Genomic DNA, 18540 nt, shown 5'->3' on the forward strand with positions numbered 1-18540 from the left:
AATATAACTGTAACTATAACTGAAACAATTCCTTGCTGTTCTTAAAACCGTTCGGCTTGACAGTGGAAAAGAAGCTTTGGAGTACTTGAATACAGGAGAGCTGTAAACACGCAAAAACTGCGTGTGAAGAATGAGTCAGAGCAGCAGAATGCTATTGGAGAATAAATGAGCATTGTATACAAACACTGTGTGCTGCAAATGTTTGTAAGCATGTTTGTAAGTGCTTTACCTGCTGGCCCTTGAGTGAGTGTAATATAGTGAGCTCTCCAGTATTTTTCAGGGTGAAGATGATGACCTTGCCCGTGTGGTTAAAACGTGGAGCTCCTGCTACATATAACTGACCACTGAGAGCTGACACCACTGACGTCACTGTGTAACCTACAAACACACAATAAAATGCTTATCAATTAAAGACTGTATACTGGATGTATCACTTTACTTGGTAACAGAGTGGAGATAAAATGAGACCAAGAGAGTCAAAATTTTTTTTTACAGTAGAATGAATAACAATAAAAAAACTAAAAAACATTTAGATTTATCTCAGTGACAGCCATGGTTGAATCAATGTATATGTGTGGATTCTTTACCCAGGTAGGCTCCATGGTTCTTCAGTTCATCTGGAAACTCCTGTTCATAGGAGGACTTTGGTGGAACCACTTTACCCTGACGAGTCTCCTTCAGCACAGCCCCATTCCAGTCATAAGCTCCCACAGCTCCCACTAAAATACCGTCCTGCAGACAGAGCAAACAAATATATTCAGATTTTTACTTTTACATACAATTCACTAACTTTACAATTACATACAATTTACTGACTATCTTCTTCTTTTCTGTAAACTCTTATAGCATCAAACTACAGGTTTGGGTCTTTAAACGGATGAATGGAGGCATCTATTGTTTTAAGTTGCCAGTTTTTCTGACATCCAACTGATTTTTATGAGATCCTAGAGCATCTGCAGAGGTTAATTTCGGGTTGATGTGCTTTTGCTTCCAATGGCACTACATTAGTCAAATAAAATAAATCAATTTCAGTGAGAATTGTATAGAATTAATTCTGGAACAGCTGCTGAAGAATAATGGAATCCATGTAAAAAAAAAGCTCACAATCTCAAAAACCTCTTTATATTATTTAGCCAATGCATCAAACATGCCTCCATGGCATAATGTATGAGGGCGGTAAGATTATTTGTAATTGACAAAAATATCTTGAGGATTTTACGGTAGATTGAAAGCACAGTAAAAAAATAAACATTTTGCAATTGTTTGTATAGAACATATTGTAGCTACATTCTTGACCTCATTTAGCTCTCAGTAAATTCATAATACAGTGATTCACAAATTTTATCTCATTCATTCAGTGTCCATCCAGCTCATGATTTCTCTGGAAGTGCTTTGCATTCAATTGCCATGGAAACCTCATAAAACAATTAATTTACTTAGTGATGAGTTTATTCTGCTGAAAAATATGAACAAAATGCTTTGCATCCCACACTGTTAATTATGTAGACAGTAGTCGGAATGAGAGCAAGTGGAATGGGTTCATGTTTAGAGAGAACTTAAATTCCCTGGCGTATATACAAACAACAACGTTCCGAGCAATCCCAGCCCAGACGGAACATTCTTACCAAACTTGCAGCCCACTGAGAATGCGCTGCTCTGGCTCAGTGGATACTTCAGATCTCAAACATAAACACAGAGAGCTGATAATCATGACTTTCTGGTTTTTAATCAGAGAACAAAATGCACTGTGGATGAAACCACCAATGTTTTCAGAAAGCTTCCTGATTTGTGTGCCTTTATGGTGTGACCTCATCCTTTCAACAACTTCTGCTTCGGCTCTACTGCATCCTGGCTTTCACAGCATAAAAGGAGTCACATCTAAACGGAACAGTGCTGGCTGAGTGTGATGTTGTGCACCTGGTACCATTGCACCTCATCATCGCTACCATAAATCCATCATCGCTTTTCATTTCTACTGAACCAGCACCACATATGCATTCAGAAGATGTGATAAGGGACCAGCACAAAGACACAAAGCAGGACTGCCTCTAAACCTGATGCTACCAGGACTGCAGTGCTTTAAGACTTTTACTGGACACATTTGACTCATTTTTTGCTTTTGCTTGTCTAATTTTGACCAGTTAAACACTTGAATCTTGTTCCTGCTAACACTTCAGTCTGCATTCCCCACTACAGTGGATGCCAAAATATGGCCAAAAGCATTGCAAGCCCATGAACAGCCATTTGTAGCGAAAACAAGTGTGAAGAACTGCAAAACAGATTGACCATGTCGAACCAATCTGTATGTGTAAAAAATAAACTGTTGCAAATGTCTAAATTGTTGGGTACGCTTACAGTTTTGGCACGATTCTCCCACTCATTAGAGCTTTTCAAGTGTGAGAGGGAAGGCGGGTCTACCTTCTTCTTGTAGTCAATCGAATGAGGTTCTCGTTGACTCTGGATTTAATCTTATCTGATTGGTTCATTAAACACGCCAGACGGCATCTTTATCTTAATTTGGCTCAGCATCATTCTCACTGAGCCAAATTAAGATTTATCAGTCTGTTTTTTCAGTTTCAGTTACTAACTTTAACTTTATCTTTTTTAATTACGTCAAAAAATTATATCTAGGCAATCACTTATATTGTTACTGTATATCTTACCTAGTTCTGGCATGAGACTCTAGATGGTGCATGCTGATAGGTCTAACTCACTTATTATTATTATCTACATACTGTAACACAGCTGATTGGTTGTTGTTGCATTAGCGGCCAATGAGCTGTGGCTCAACATTCAAACAAATACCAATACAAATACTTGCTGTTAGCAGTCTTCAGCGCGCTTTCAGAACGAATCTGGAATCAACTTCTAATATAAGTGATTGATGTTTTATTCCACATCTCTGCGCACATTGTGTGGTCCGGTTATTTAATTCCTAAATGGAGCAATCTTTACAAGTTTTAAACTAGCTTTATGTTAGAAATGTTTTAAACTAGCATCATGTCAACAGTTGCGCGAGTGAATCACTGATGCTTATAAGCAGCAGTGTTTACTGCATGCAGCAGCATCGGTCTACTGTATTTCATTGCTGTTTTATACGCTGTTAGCATGTATATGAAAACAGTTAAACTGATATAAGCATTTGCGCTTTAAACGGCGTTCACATATTTAGCGGTATAAGTTTAATGACGCATTCATTTATTTCCAAGAGCAATGTTTTTATTAGCTATGCTAAATGTGTGTGGTTGATTCAGATGCGTGTGTGTCCGAGTCACGCTAAAAAACAATACAGTTAAACTAAGCATCTGTTTATAGTCTTGTGTGATTTACTAAGCATAAGCTGGAGCGTTATGCAGTTGTGTCTGTGAAGCAGCGAATGGTCTATTTTTTGTATCTCTGTGAGCATACGTTGTCCAAGTTATGGATGAGAAGGTTAAAGTAAATAAGAAAACAACAACAACAACAACATTCTTTTATTTCAAGAGTAATGTTTTCATTAATTATGTTTAACATGTTAATACAGTATGAGAGCATGCTCCTGTCATTTATTATCGCTCCTAATGGCTTTTCATTTATCAAATAGGAGTATAAAGGTTTTGTAATTATTATCAAATGACTTATTGATGGTACTTGCTCTGGTGGTTGCTGAATTCCTATCTCTATCAGCTTGCATTGTTATATCTATTGTTCACGAGAACACACAGCATGCATTTCTAGTGTTTATCCGGTCAGCAAGCTAGCCAAGGCGCAAATAGCCTTAGGTCACTAGTGTTAAGCAGGTCGGCAAGGTAGCCAAGATAGCAAAACATGTAGTCCCATGAAAAAAAAAATGCAGTACATGTCTTGGCAATAGATCTGCTGTTTGTTCTGGATGTTTTTTTCCTGTCCTTTCCTGTCTCCTGTCTATGTCATCATGTATGTATGCATATCTGCCGATGCAACAGCTTGTTTTACCACTCAACATCATGTGTATTTTACTTGTACTGTCTATTTCTCCTATTACCCTGTGCAACTGTATAGGGTAAAAAAGTTGCTTTACAAATGTATAGCAATAGTCTTCCTGCCCACAGCTTTATTGGTATTGGCTGGACAACTTGTAAATTATCTGTTTGGATGTTTGTTGAAAAGGGCTCTGCCCTTTTCTCTTCTTTCCTGATTTGATGGGGGGTTCATTCATGCATGTTACATGTGCAGCAGCAGCAGCATGCCTTACATGCTCACAGCAATGTCTGTGAATGTATTGGCAGTAGCAAGTCTCTGTACTTGCTCTGCAGCAGCAGCAGCAGCAGCAGCGTAGCAGATCTATTCCGGCAAGGCCAAATACATTACCATTGCCATATCCATTACCATGCCAATCTCTATACCATTCCAATCTCCCGAGACTTGTCATGACAGAAATAATGTTGTCTAGTGATCATGTTAAATGTACAAAAATCCAAAAATAAATAAACCAAATAAAATATTTTCTGGGGCATGAAATAAAGTCTAAGTCGAATATGTGTCACATATATATAAGCCTAGACACATTTAAACCTAGATACATCCTTTAGAGAGTACCATCTGGATTTAGGGGTATGATTTTCTCCTAGAGTGCAAACATTCTTTCCAACAACTTATCCCTCCTCTCAACACTCAAGATGCTTCTGTTGCAGATGTTGTTCCAGGCATCCAGATTTTCAGCCATCCCAATGGCCATCTGGAGTTTTCCTATCCATTTCTTCCATAAAAAAAGACTAGATATTAATAACTCTCATTGCTGGCCTTCAGGGGACGGAGTGGAAAAATCAGAGGGGTTGCATCAGCAAACTGTGCAGCCTGGACAGAGATGATTAGCGTTACAGTTGGGAGCAGGTCTTGGATGGATACAGACCTACCAGGTACAGTTTGGGCTGATTTGTGGACGGATCGTGGCAGACTGCCTGCCAGAGCAGCAGGTACAGTACGGGAGTGTCAGATGCTGAGTCTGTCAGCTCTGGGTTTAGACAGACAAGAAAAAAATATTCCTTCTCCCCTAAGGTGCGGCTCCTCCACACTTCTCACCACAATAATCCCTTCCATGGGAAAGCCTGGGCCTTATATTCATTTTTTTGGAATGAGATTCAGAAAGAGGCTTGTTTGAATTATCAGGGAGGAATCTTATCTGCTCACCATTGTAAAGGTGTAATATTTTTGGTGTATCATATTACTGACAGCGACATATAGAGATGACCTAAAGAAAGAGAAGAAAAGAAAGAAAGAAAGAAAGAAAGAAAGAAAGAAAGAAAGAAAGAAAGAAAGAAAGAAAGAAAGAAAGAAAGAAAGAAAGAAAGAAAGAAAGAAAGAAAGAAAGAAAGATAAAGTTTCAGTTTAAAGAAAGTAAACCTAAACATTCACTGAACGTCTGACTTTTGGTTCAGACAAAGTTCTTAATCTGATCTCAGTTAAACTGTCTAGGTTTTTCTTGCAGCTGAGATGGAAAAAAGGAGCTGTGCACTAAGGAATAAAGTAGACCCAGAACTTACAAAGCACATTTATATTCACACCGATACGCTGATAACTCCCAAAAATCAGCTTATTGAATTAACCCATTGTCCCAGTTTACATGCAAACCTCTAATCCGGCAATGCAGGTAAGCCATGTTTACTAGACTTTATTAAAAAATCTGGTTATTACCCGGTAGTGACGTCAAAACCAAATAATTCGTGGATCTGACTCAGAGTGTTCCATTCGTTATACGAGATGTAATGTTAAAGGGATAGTTCACCCAAAAATGAAAATGACCACATGATTTACTCACCCTCAAGCCATCCTAGGTGTATATGACATTCTTCTTTCAGACGAATACAATCGGAGTTAAAAAATGTCCTGTCTCTTCCAAGCTTTATAATGGCAGTGATAAGTTTTATAATGGCAGTGATAAGTTTTGAAGTCCATTAAAGTGCATCCATCCATGATAAAAGTGCTCCACATGGCTCTGGTTGGGTTAATAAAGGCCTTCTGAAGTGAAGCGATGCGTTCGTGTAAGAAAAATATCCATATTTAAAACTTTATTGACTAAAATAAATAAAAATACACCTAGGATGACTAAATCATAAGGGCTAATTTTCATCTTTGGGTGAATATATCCCTTTAAATAAATAAGCAGTGTACCACTGTACCACTTCTACTTCGTCTGCATGAGATGAGAACACATTTTTATAATTTCTTGGTCAAGAAAGAGTTGGAGTTTGCAATATATTTCCTCCTCCCTTACCGTGAAATGCTCACTCTTTCTGGATGTGCTTATATCTGCAGGACACTTTACTGTCACATATCACACATGCACACTTCAATAAGATGACAGAATCCAGGTTAATCTGTTTACATGCCGGGCGAAACAGGGGTACGGTTTAAAAATCTACCTGTGTTGATCGGTTTATGCTAAAGCCATTTATGACCTTACTTTGATAAAGGAAAACAGGTTAACGTGTTAACATGACCACATTTAAATGCAGTTACAGACTGATGAACATACAGACTCACCTCCACTATGTGTGTGGAGAAGCCAGCCTGAGACATCTGGAGACCAAATGCTGTCCCATTCTTGCTAGTCCCTGCACACAAAGACAACATAAACACACAGGAGAAAAGAGTCCACCATTTCCTACTACAGAGCATTGCAGATTTCAGTGATCTTAAAGAAAGAGTTGGCACTGAGAATATAGCAAAGAGATGTGGTATAAATTTGAAGATTTGGTCCAATGCAATTTACAGTGTAGTGCTGTGCAGAGATTTTACAGGCTGCGGTTTTGGGCTGTGTTATGGATATGATGCAATGCTGTGTGTGGTGCCATTGTGGTAAAATCGCCAACCCTCTAAACTGAAGATCCTCTCTCCGAGAGCGTCCACAATGTCCTTCAAAGCTGCCTCATCTGTCACATTAAAGAAATGCTTATCGTCGGGTTCGCTAGCGATGTACTTGATCTCATTAAGGAAAGCTTCAGGGTTGATGCCTCTTCGATTGTAGTAGCCCAGTACCTGTTGTGAAGAAGAACGTCAAGAATCAATCAGCCTGAAAAGAGCTCAAACATGACGCATTTCTTTTGAGCGCCCAAGGCAACATATCAAATCTAAGGCTCAATAAGTAGGAGTGAAAGCATTGGGCCTTTTTCACTGGTGTCAGCAGCTGAATGTGACTTTAATGACTGGTTAAAAGCCCATTTTAAAAATAGGTCATCACATAATTTCAGCATGAGAGTTGGCATCACTGCCAAAGTAAAAAACGAAAGCAGGAAAAAAAATGAAGTAAACTGAAGTAAGAAAGGCAATACTTACAGCGATGGCATATCTGGTGATGCCGTCCTTCTCGCTGTCCTCAATGACCTGCTGCAGGTCAGCGCTGTCATGTGATTCTCCATCTGTGATGACGATCATGACCTTCTTTGCTCCTCTTCTACCTCCCTGTTTAAAGGCCTCTGAGCTGTGAATATCCATAGATAATAATTGATGCTCTGTAAATGTAAATCTTGGACTCTATTAATAAGCAAAATGTACAATCGTTCAAAAGTTTGAGGTCAGTAAGTTACTTCCTTGAAAGAAAAGAATTATTTTATTCAGCAAGGATGCATTGAATTGATCAAAAGTGACAGTAAAGATGTGTTAAAGTGACAGTAAACATTTATAATGTTACAAAATATTTATATCTTTTTAAATGGTGTTCTTTTGAACTTTCTATTTATCAAAGAAAAATTAATAGAATCTTCTCTATCTTTTGTGAAGTTTAAAGTTTGAGCAGCACAACTGTTTTCGACAGGGATAATAATAAGAATTGTTTCTTGAACAACAAATCAGCATATTAGAATGATTTCTGTGACACTGAAGACTAAATGACATTTAAAAAAAAGATTAAAACAGAAAACAGTTAATAGTTTAAAACAGTTAAAAATAATACAAATATTTCACAATATTACTGTTTATACTGTATTTTAATCAAATAAATGCAGCCTTAATGAACAGAAGAGACTACTTTCAAAAACATAAAAAAAATTAATGGTAATGAAAAACTTTTGCATGGTAGTGTAATGATTATTAGCTGGATGATTATTAAGTGTTTTTTTATTATTATTATTATTATATATATTTTTCATTTATGCGCAGTACCGTGCAACACTGATTCCCAGCGCAGTGTTGGTCTCTTCTCCTCCTCGCTGGCCTATTTTACGGGCTGCTTTGACCACATCCTCCACAGAACGGAAGTCATTCAGCTGAAACTCTGTCACCACCTTTTCTCCATATTGTAGTACTCCAACCTGACGAACACATGATTCACCTCATGTGACAAAAATGAAGACACATTTGATACTTCGCAGTGACATTGTTCAGAAACTCAAAAACACCTGAATCTGTCCCGGTCCAACGTAGAATTTCCGCAGGATGTTGATAAGGAAGTCTTGAACTTCATTCCAGGGGTAGATTGAATTTGAACCGTCCAGGACTATAACTATGTCCATGTATGTCTCACACCCTGATAAGGGAAATTAGATGTTTTTGATGCCTTTGGCAACTCTTAAAAGGTAGTAATTCTGCTCAGAAGCTAATTTTAGGGATTTGTAAAAAAAAAAAGAAAAAAAAAGAGGCCTGTGATTCTTTCATAAAAAAATACAAATAAAATAAAAGATTTATATTCTCAGCTCTTTCTTTATGAGCAGTCATGATCATTTTCTTTTTAACAAGAAGATTAATTCCACAATATATTGCATATGACAGATCCAGAAACTGTCATGGCCAAATTCAGCATAAAAATAAAGTCCACATTTAAGACAGAAAGTTGAAACATATTACTGAAATGTCACTGTAAAAACCGTCCTAGTTAAATCGAGGGCGCAGGTGCATTGTGCTTACTTTGGAAGGCAGGAGCGATAGTGCGGGAAAACTTGAAGCTGGCGTTGACTCTGGAGCAAATTCCAGTGCTGTAGTACGAGCTACCACATTCGTACGACCAAAGGGGACCACATGCCTGTGAATTATCACAAAGAGAATTAAGTGCACCATTAATAAATTAAGATCATGGGCTCATTTGACATAAAAAATATGATGCCATAGTGTTCCACAGGGAATAGATGTTGTTTAAACACTTAATAATATTAGTGTTGTAGACCGTTTAAATTCCAGATTACTTTAAATATAACACTGAATATGTATTATTATCTAACCAGACATTCAAAACCTTCAACTCACCACAAAGCTGTTGTCTTTAGGGTTGGACGAAAGGGTCATTCCAAGTCTCATCTTATCCTTTCGTTCAGAGACATTTGTCAAGGATATCCTTCCTTAAGAAAAAAAAACAAAACATTAACAAATGTTTTAAATGTGTAAGCGAAATAAAATGCTGTGCTGTAAAATCTGACCACAGTCCATATGTGGCATATGTACTTTAAACAGGGACTTCCTCTAACAGTAAACATATTTGTTAATTCTGTCTAGACATTCCTGACTTTATCTGCAGTGTGCATCTGTTATGTGTGTGCATCTATATGCATACACATATCGAAACTGGCAGAGTGTGGTTGTACTGACACACTTAAGATTATATAGAACACATATGCTTGACATACTGTAGATGTTGTGTTCTGTAGTGAAAAACCCAGATGTGTATGTAAACTCAATTTCAGGGGTGTATTTGAATGAATCAATCTGTTCCCCACCCCCCACTGCTTTTCACAAGGCATGCATGGTAACACTTTACCCAAACCACAACTCTTACCCTTATTGTGGACGTTTTGTGAAGTAATTATTTGGTGCTAGTAAATAATTACAGTTCCTTTTGAAGTATGTTTACAAAAAGTATTTATGCTAATTATATTTCTAGTAATTATAATCCACAGTCATCCAGTGTTAATCTCATCAACACAATTACTGACGGAATTTTTCATTAACAATGGGTTGACCAATGATAACAAAGAGACGTAATATGTACATTATGATGATAATTAAAATTATGATTTTTTTTTAATTATGGAAATATGATGATAAAAACAATTCTGAAATGCTTTTTACACAAAATTAACTAAAAATTCTGTGAAAATATAAAAACTGCAATCACCATACCAAGATTGAGTTTGGTGCAGCTGGGTCCTCCAGATCTCCTGCTTAAGGGACATTTGTACACATCTCCTGTCTGATGCTGTCCATTTGTTTCCAGTGGGGCTCCTACCAGTAACCTAGAAACATACACAATCCAAACATATAAATGTTATCTTTGACACAGTACAACATTCATCTAACAGAAATGTCAGAAAAAACAACAACACATAAGCATAAAGCAGGTGTGTGATCCACTTCCCTGTAAATAATACAGCCAGAAGCGTGTTGATTTAATCTCCCTATGAAAACAGGGACGTTTAAAGGAGGTTAGAGGAAGTGAATCAATGAGAGATGGCAGGTGAGTGGAATCTAACGGCAAAGGAATGTTTAAACAGGTTTAAGCTGACTGTTGATGTCTGAGGTAATGTATCGATGGAAGCGCGCAGGGCGGTTAGGTATGTGGGACTCTGCTGAGATCTGTTTGTGTGTGTGTTGAAATATGTATCCTATGACCCAGACTGACTAAACACATCGCTCCATTAATGCTGACATGCTTTACACGTAATACTGCTCCTGCAGAGAGCAATCAGGGACACACACATTATTCAGGTGCAGTGGCAGTCGCACTGTAGGGAGCAGTTCATACTTTTCACGGCTCTCGGAAGCATGCAGCTTTTAAAAGCAAAGGCTGTCACTTTCACTAAGTAGCCATGGAGGACTCATTCAACTAGTCACAGATCACTGGAATACTAGGCACCCTTAAACACATCAAGATGTGTACTTTCAACTGTTTATTCAAGAGAAGCAGAATTTTTTCATGCTGATAGTGGTCTCGAGGGAGAGAGAAAACCTGTTTGACACATTTATGTGCCTGTGCCATGTCAAGATGGGCTCTTAAGTCATTCAGAACTTCAAAATTAGTTAATGGTGAGGTGGTACTATTAAATAGCCTATCAGATGTAAGGCAGTATATGTCCATTGGGGTCAGAGAGTGAAAATAAAACTAATCATGGGAACCAAAAGTCCATTTACTGCAAAATAGCAAATTTTAAGAGTAGCTCTAATGTAAAATGCTATATTTTCACGTGAGCAGCACAGCATTGCAACTCAGAGTTCCGTTCACAGCTCAAAGTATAATTGTTCAGCGTTATGGATCAGGTAGAACGATTATCCCAACCACTAAAGATAGATTTGCAAATAACCCTAATGATGTCTCAACTGCTCAGTGTACAGTGGCTAGATTAGAATAAACAGACATCACCTGAACTGAATGTTCCATCACAGTTTAGTAGTAATTCATTAATGAATTTCTACACTGAGAAAATAGAAAGCATCTGAAATACAATTATAAATGTATACAACCTTTGACAGCATTTTATGATCCAGCCTCAATTATCGGCCCCTAAAGAACAATTGCAGTGCTTTACAACTATGGGACAGGAAAAGATAAAACTTACTGCATATTAAACCAACAACACATTTATTAAATCCAATACCCACTAAATTAAAGAGTTGCTCCCTGTAGCAATAGAGCCTCTTCTCAATTTTATTAATTCTTCTCTATCTCTAGGTAATGTCCCAAGACCCTTCAAGCTGGCACTGATTAAGCCCCTCATTAAGGAACCACAACTAGATCCAAATGAATTGACAAATTACAGACCAATATCAAATCTTCCATCTATGTCTAAAATACTAGAAAAAGTTCTGCTCATTTGTGCTCCTTATAGCAAAAAAAAGGATATCTATGAAAAATTTCAGTCAGGATTCAGGACCCATCAGAGCACAGAAACTGTGCTCGTTAAAATTACAAATGACTTGCTTCTAGCTTCTGACCAAGGCTGCATCTCAATACTAGTTTTACTTGATCTTAGTGCTGCATTCAACACTATAGATCATAAAATACTCTTAGATCGGTTACAAAATTACACTGGTATTCAGGGACAGGCATTAAGATGGTTTAGATTGTACCTATCTGACCGTAAACATTTTGTTTATTTAAATAATCCATATTACCATCAGTAAATTATGGAGTGCAGCAAGGGTCTGTTTTAGGCCCTCTGCTATTTTCAGTAGGCCTATAGGCTGCCCCTTGGTAATATTATTAGAAAACATGGAATTAGTTTCCACTGTTATGCTGATGATACACCATTATATATTTCATCACGACAGATATGTTGTCAAGTTGACAGAGTGTGTTTAAGATATAAAATATTGGGCAACCAGTAATTCTCTTCCATTAAATTCACATAACACAGAGACCATCTAATAAGAGGTCAAATGGAGTATTACTTATTAGACCAAAAACCTGTACAGAGAATCTCCTAGAATTCAATTTGCATCTACAAGAATGTACTGTTACTTCACCCTCTACAGTTAAAGACCTGGGTGTTATATTAGTCAGCAACTTGTCTCCTGAAATCACCTTCACCTTAGAAACACTGCTGAAATACGGAACAAGTTATCTGTTTCTGATGCAGAAAAGCTAGTTCATGCATTCATGAACTCTAGACTGGATTACTGTAATGCACTACTAGGTGGTTGTCCTGCAAACAAGCTACATTCCATCAGATCAAATGCACATGAAAATCTATTGCTTGAATATGAATGTTATGAACAGTAGCTATGCTAATTATTGTCCAGTTGCTTTTCTGTTTCTAACTCTGGATGCCCATTACAGATTACACCAACTCCAGTTGAGATCTTCAGATGATGCCAATTCTGTATCAACATACAAAACTGGCAAATTTTCTATAAATTGTAATCATTATGATCAAAACGTATCGTAATAATAGCATTAACAAGGCTCATTGTTTCTGCCTAAATGAATGCATGATGTTAGCTAACTTCATGATTTGTATTATCGTATAACTGCACATATCTGACATAGATTTAAGGAAGGGAATCACTCAGAAGGTGATCATCCTATTTGAAAACCCCTCTTCATTCTGCATCATACATGAAAGATTCAAAATACTAAGGCACTAACACATTCCGCCACAATGAAAATATTTATAAGCACCACATCTCACACACACCAATAATCACCACATCTAAAGCTGATTCTGACAGGTGGTAAAGGTTAATTCTCTGAACAGGAGCAATACCCACTCAGGGACAGTGCGATTCAGGGAGCGATATCTGACACTCGTTTATTGCAGATCCAGACCTCAATGAGTGTTCTGCCATAGGCCAGGGGTCAACATCATGGGACCCTTGAGAAAATATTTCTCTGTTTGGCAAGCTTCTCCAGGGAAGCATTCCAACAAAATCTGGATCCAGCTCCCCAAACAAATGGATTTTACCCATTACAGTTAAAATACAATTATAAGAATGTAGAAAAAATAACACTACAGATGTATGTTTACTGATCAGTCTCACTTTAGAAATAAACAAAATGAACTGACAGTGACAGTGTATCACTGTTTCTTATGTAAATATGAAATTTCTGTGATATAACAATATTTGGATAAACTAACCATCTAACCAAGTTTGACATAGGCTTGAAATGAGCATGAAATAAGTTTACACATAAAAACAACAACAACCGAAGTCTCCAGTTAAAAGTGAATCTAAACATTTTCAAATGTCTCTGGAAATAATTTTTCACAGAAGGAGCTCAGACTGTGTGCATATTTTCACTGCTATTAATATTGTGAATATTACTGGTGCTATAGCCGCTTTTGGCACTACACTTTACACTTGAGTTCAGCTCGGGACAAACTCACCTAAATAAAAAAATTGAAAGAGAAATAGAGAGATGAGCATGAGAAAGAAGGCCATTGTTGCAGTGATTTAATAGTCTAGTCAGATTTCCAGGGCAATGACACAGTGAGCTGTTAAAACAATCAGGCTCAGACTCATTAAGTTCATATTTTTTTTTTTTTCTCTGCGGCAGGGCTACAAAAGGCTAATAGCACTGAATGAAACAGCCTCGCTAATACACAACCTTTACATACTCAATATCCCACAAAGAACTGGACTAGCAACCCGAGTCATTTGGAAAATTCTAAGAGGAAAGTGTTTGCCATTAATAGACAAATGTTTTTCACATTTGGAGGGTTAGAAAATACTTGGTACCATGGTGCTGAGGTCTATGAAGTGCCAGTGAGTCCACTGATATGCTGTTTCATTACTTTCATATATGACAGGACAGAAAAGCAGAGATGCACCACAAATGATCTATCTTAAATCCCAGCCTGTGTTATTGATTTAAAAGAACAAGTTAAACATCACAAAAACCTCATCACATTACCATGAAACCTAACACATTTGTGTTGTTACTTCTTCATTGTAAAGGTAGCAAAGCTAGTGAACTATAGCAACACACCCCACATAAAACCCATTATTTAATCATTACTGCTTTGCTTTGTTAACCAAGAATAAAAGACGGTTTGTGAGCCATATTTCAGATGAGTTTGAGTCTAGAGAATGCTTCAGCCCTCCTGCTGCTTGTGGAATTCAGAGGTCACAGGCCAGACAAAAGTCAAAACTCAGCAAGGAATTCAAACTGCAAAACTCTCAAAAATAAACAGGCTGTGCGTGTGTGTCCACGTTTGTCTCTATGTTCATCCCTAGGAATCTATCAGGCCAATTCTGTGGATGTGCAACTGTCAACGGCCACCCAAGGAAAAATCCCACTGGCAGCCAGAGACATCAGAAAAATAACTCAATTGTAATGAACGTGTTACGCTGAAAGATCTTTGCTATGCCAAATAGTACAACTTCTCATTGATTGCACTGCAAATGTGAACCAAGAATTCATGTCTTTTACATAACCACATTTCTGTATATTTGATAAGGTCATCCATGACCACTGATGATGGATCAGCACCATCACAGACATCATAGTAATGCAAGTCAGTCATTCGAACTAAGTTGTTTCCATTTATGTATTGTCTTGCAGTTGTAAAAGTTTCCTCTCCATCCATGAGCTCTGACCATTTTTCTATCCAAACAGCATTCACACTACTGCAGCAGAAAGTGAGAGACGGGAAGAAATAGCAATTGAGAACTGTTTTCTTTGGGATTACATACAGCTGAATGTAATAATGGCTGCAGATCATGTGCTGTTCTTTTGAGCACAATCTTCATTTGCACGTGCACATCCCTTCCCTATAATGTGCAAAATAAATTATGAGCATGCAACGTCGTAGTTTTTGTCAATTAGTAAGTCATGAAATTAAGAGTACCAATAAATTACTTAACTTGTTCTTTGTGTGTTAGCTGGGAAGGATTTGCATGCTGGTATGATGTTCATTCTATTCATCAGTTTCCATATGTTTCAGTAACAGTTAATGTTAGTATTATGTATTTACCATTGTAACTTGTTTCCGTAACCCCATCATACAACTTAATTTTCACTTTGTGGTATTTTGTATATTTTTAAATGACTTCGGTGGCTCATACCAATTTAGCTTTATTGTAATAACAAAAACTAATTTGGGACTGTTATTTAATAGCCTTATCTTAAGCTATTTTAGGAATTACGTCAAATTTCTAAATTGGGTCGCGGTCTAATGACCATGGGAAAGTGTGGGTCTCATGGTCAAACCAGTTGAGAATCACTGTTCTGTGTGATACTAGTAGTGGTTAGTAGGTTAAGTTGGACAAAGCAGTTGGATGCAAAGCAGACTTTAAGGGAGTGTTCACACTAGTAGTTCGGTTCTCTTGGTTCTTTTGATCCGGACCAAAAAAAGAAAATGATACATTCCCTGTCCCATTTTTCCCCCCTTAAAACTTCCACTTGGTTTTGAGTAAAGTCCCCTCGACGAGGGAAGTAGGGGTGAAGATCTTTCCCTATGAAATACCACTATATGCAAATTAGCATAGCGAACGTGCTCACCTACGCAGCGCAGTGTCAACGTGTCTACCGGTAGTCGCCTACTACTATTTTCATTCAGGAAAATGCCGGTTCCAGCGGTTGTGTTGCCTGTGTGAGCTGTGTTGGTTTATCTATGTCTGATTAATCAACAGAGAGGACATGTGGAAAACAGAAGACGCATTCGCCGGATTTGTTTCAGGTTTGTCGACTATAAAGACACAGTCATTTTAAGTCTGAACCTAAAGATACAAAAAATAAAGGCTTTTATGACGTATATTTTGCAACCCACCTTTTTAGGGGTCTCGGTCCGTTTGTTTGGTGCGCATCAAGGTTTGGATGGCAGCATTTACACTCCAATGAAACGCACTAACAAAGCAATCGCACCGGAGTTTGTTTTAATCTAACTAAACCTGCCAAGTGTGAACACAGCCTAAGAGAATCAACAGCTCTAGACAAATACAAAATTCTGTCATGAAACTCTAGATGGTGCAGGCTGATAGGTCCTTAACTCAATTTGTTAGCGATCACATCGTTATCAACATTGTGCAGCTGATTGGTTGCTGTGGCATCTCAAACCAATGAGCTGCTCAACATTCAAATACATGGCATTGTTTGCTGTTAGCAGTCAGCAGCGTGCTTTCAGAAACCCTCCATCTTTCCCAGCTCCACTTGTATTTGCTACGGGGGTCATTTCATGATTGTTATATGTGCAGCAGCAGCACGGATCTATTTCGCCAAGAAATTATTATTATGTCATGACAGAACTTCTTTTTTTTTTCAAGACATATTGTCACTTTTGGTGACATAAGCAAACCCCAAAAAAGTGTATAATTCTGATTTAAAATAAAATTAAACATGCTTGTTTAGTGGTTTACATGGCATGGAAATATAAGGTTTCTCCGATTGCAAAAAAGCTAAACAACACTAATTTGTGGAACACAGGCTAGTTTTAACATGACAATTTCAAAGGTTCTAGCCTGCAATTATGTATATGCTATTGAACATGGTAGGAAACTGCTGAAATTGTTCCAATATACAGTATAGGTCAATGCCTTTGTCTTGGAACATGAAGTGAACATGTTCCAAACAATCCTGGTGTACTGATCTGAAATAAAATGCATATGTTAACATAGTATTTAGACTCTGAGAGAAAAATATGAGAGAACAGCAACTACTTCATACTTCCTTCTAGTCCATGGTTTCAGTAACCACAGCTGATGTGTGTGTTGCCAGCCCCTTTCCCCATTTTCCTACACCACTAAACCCCTTCTGTGCCTCTGAAACTGGGATAACACCCTTTTCAACTGCATGCTGCTGTGATAGAACCCTCATGGAACCCGAGAGAAAGAGAAAGAATAGTGAATACTACTATAATACCATTTTAGAAGTTTATTATATGTATATAAACTAGTTACACATACTAGTTAAACAATAGAAGGTATATAGCCAGATTCAAAGAGAAAAAAAGAGACAGGATGAACAATTGGATGATAGTCTTTTGCTGTTATCATTATTTAATTCCTCATTTAGCTTCTTGATTAGATTTCAGATATGACATTATATGGTATATGATATTAAACAATTGACCAAAACAGTGATGTTCAATTAGTGCTTCTCCAGTGATGCATTTTGACCATGTCAGAGTCTATTTTGTGCACACAACATGAATAAGCTACAACAGGTAAACATGTCAGCTGTGTGAACATACTTCACTGTGGCCAAAAATTATGCTAGAGTAGCAATATGTCAAATTACTTTGGCTCATTGCCAAAGAATTTTGCTACAACTGGTTTAATTTATTACCTTGAACAGCATACCGAGTTGAATTATGCAAAAACTCACATTTAAATACACATTTTTATTTAGGGTTTTAGTTTTAGCCTAAATAAAACTCTTTTTTTTTTTAATGAATTTTGTGTGCAACATTAAATATGATATGATTTATATGATATATGATATGATATATGATATATATGATATGATATGATATGATATGATATGATATGATATGATATATGATATATGATATATGATATATGATATGATATGAAATTTCCAAAACATCTCTCAAAATATTTGAGGGCAAAGGACTATGACCCTGCCTCAGAAAGTCTCCACGGACCCCCAATCAAGTTACTTCACTGAATTTAATACTGTAGGTATTCTGCACCAAAAACTGCATGAAAAATAAGTTGAACTGTCATAGTGTATTGTGTGTTGTCCATGCTGAGAGGGCTTTGGGGTTGTGAGAGAGGTGAGACACAGCTAGACTACATTACTTTCCTGGACTAAACATTCTCCTCAAAGGATCTGACTGTGCTAATCAAGACATTTCCTGACTCAAACTGTGTGAGAGCACCAGTACACACATGCACAACTTGCACAAGTAAATAGCAAGCAGTGTCTCAGAGTCCAAAGCATTTCTCCTGTTCAAACGATCTGAAGTAAACTTACCACATAATGACGGTTAGCAACCATCTACAGCCAATTCCTGCACAACTCTTTTCCTCTCCTACTGCCTAGTCATGCCAGTATAAACACAACACAAGCTCCCTAAAGCTCTGTCTTTTTATCACATTAACAGATGGGAATGAGAGAAGGTATTGCTGGCATCAGAAATATTATATTAAAGGCGACATATTATGCCCCTTTTCACAAGATGTTATATAAATATATGG

General features: G+C 37.4%; 1 protein-coding gene across 1 annotated transcript in view; it reads right to left on the reverse strand.

Moving 5' to 3' along the window:
* Window positions 1-18540, reverse strand: part of itga11a (integrin, alpha 11a) — a 49115-nt gene that overhangs the window by 20441 nt on the left and 10134 nt on the right. The window contains exons 3-12 of the mRNA XM_084404058.1: window positions 10066-10178; window positions 9196-9287; window positions 8860-8974; window positions 8355-8482; window positions 8119-8267; window positions 7294-7438; window positions 6831-6996; window positions 6502-6572; window positions 588-732; window positions 230-378 (exon numbers count right to left, since the gene is read on the reverse strand). Of these exons, the coding sequence (XP_084260184.1) occupies window positions 230-378; window positions 588-732; window positions 6502-6572; window positions 6831-6996; window positions 7294-7438; window positions 8119-8267; window positions 8355-8482; window positions 8860-8974; window positions 9196-9287; window positions 10066-10178 (1273 nt within the window). The remainder of the gene's footprint in view (window positions 1-229; window positions 379-587; window positions 733-6501; window positions 6573-6830; window positions 6997-7293; window positions 7439-8118; window positions 8268-8354; window positions 8483-8859; window positions 8975-9195; window positions 9288-10065; window positions 10179-18540) is intronic.

Source organism: Rutilus rutilus, assembly GCF_951802725.1.
Source record: "Rutilus rutilus genome assembly, chromosome: 3".
In the NCBI taxonomy this organism is placed as follows: domain Eukaryota; kingdom Metazoa; phylum Chordata; class Actinopteri; order Cypriniformes; family Leuciscidae; genus Rutilus; species Rutilus rutilus.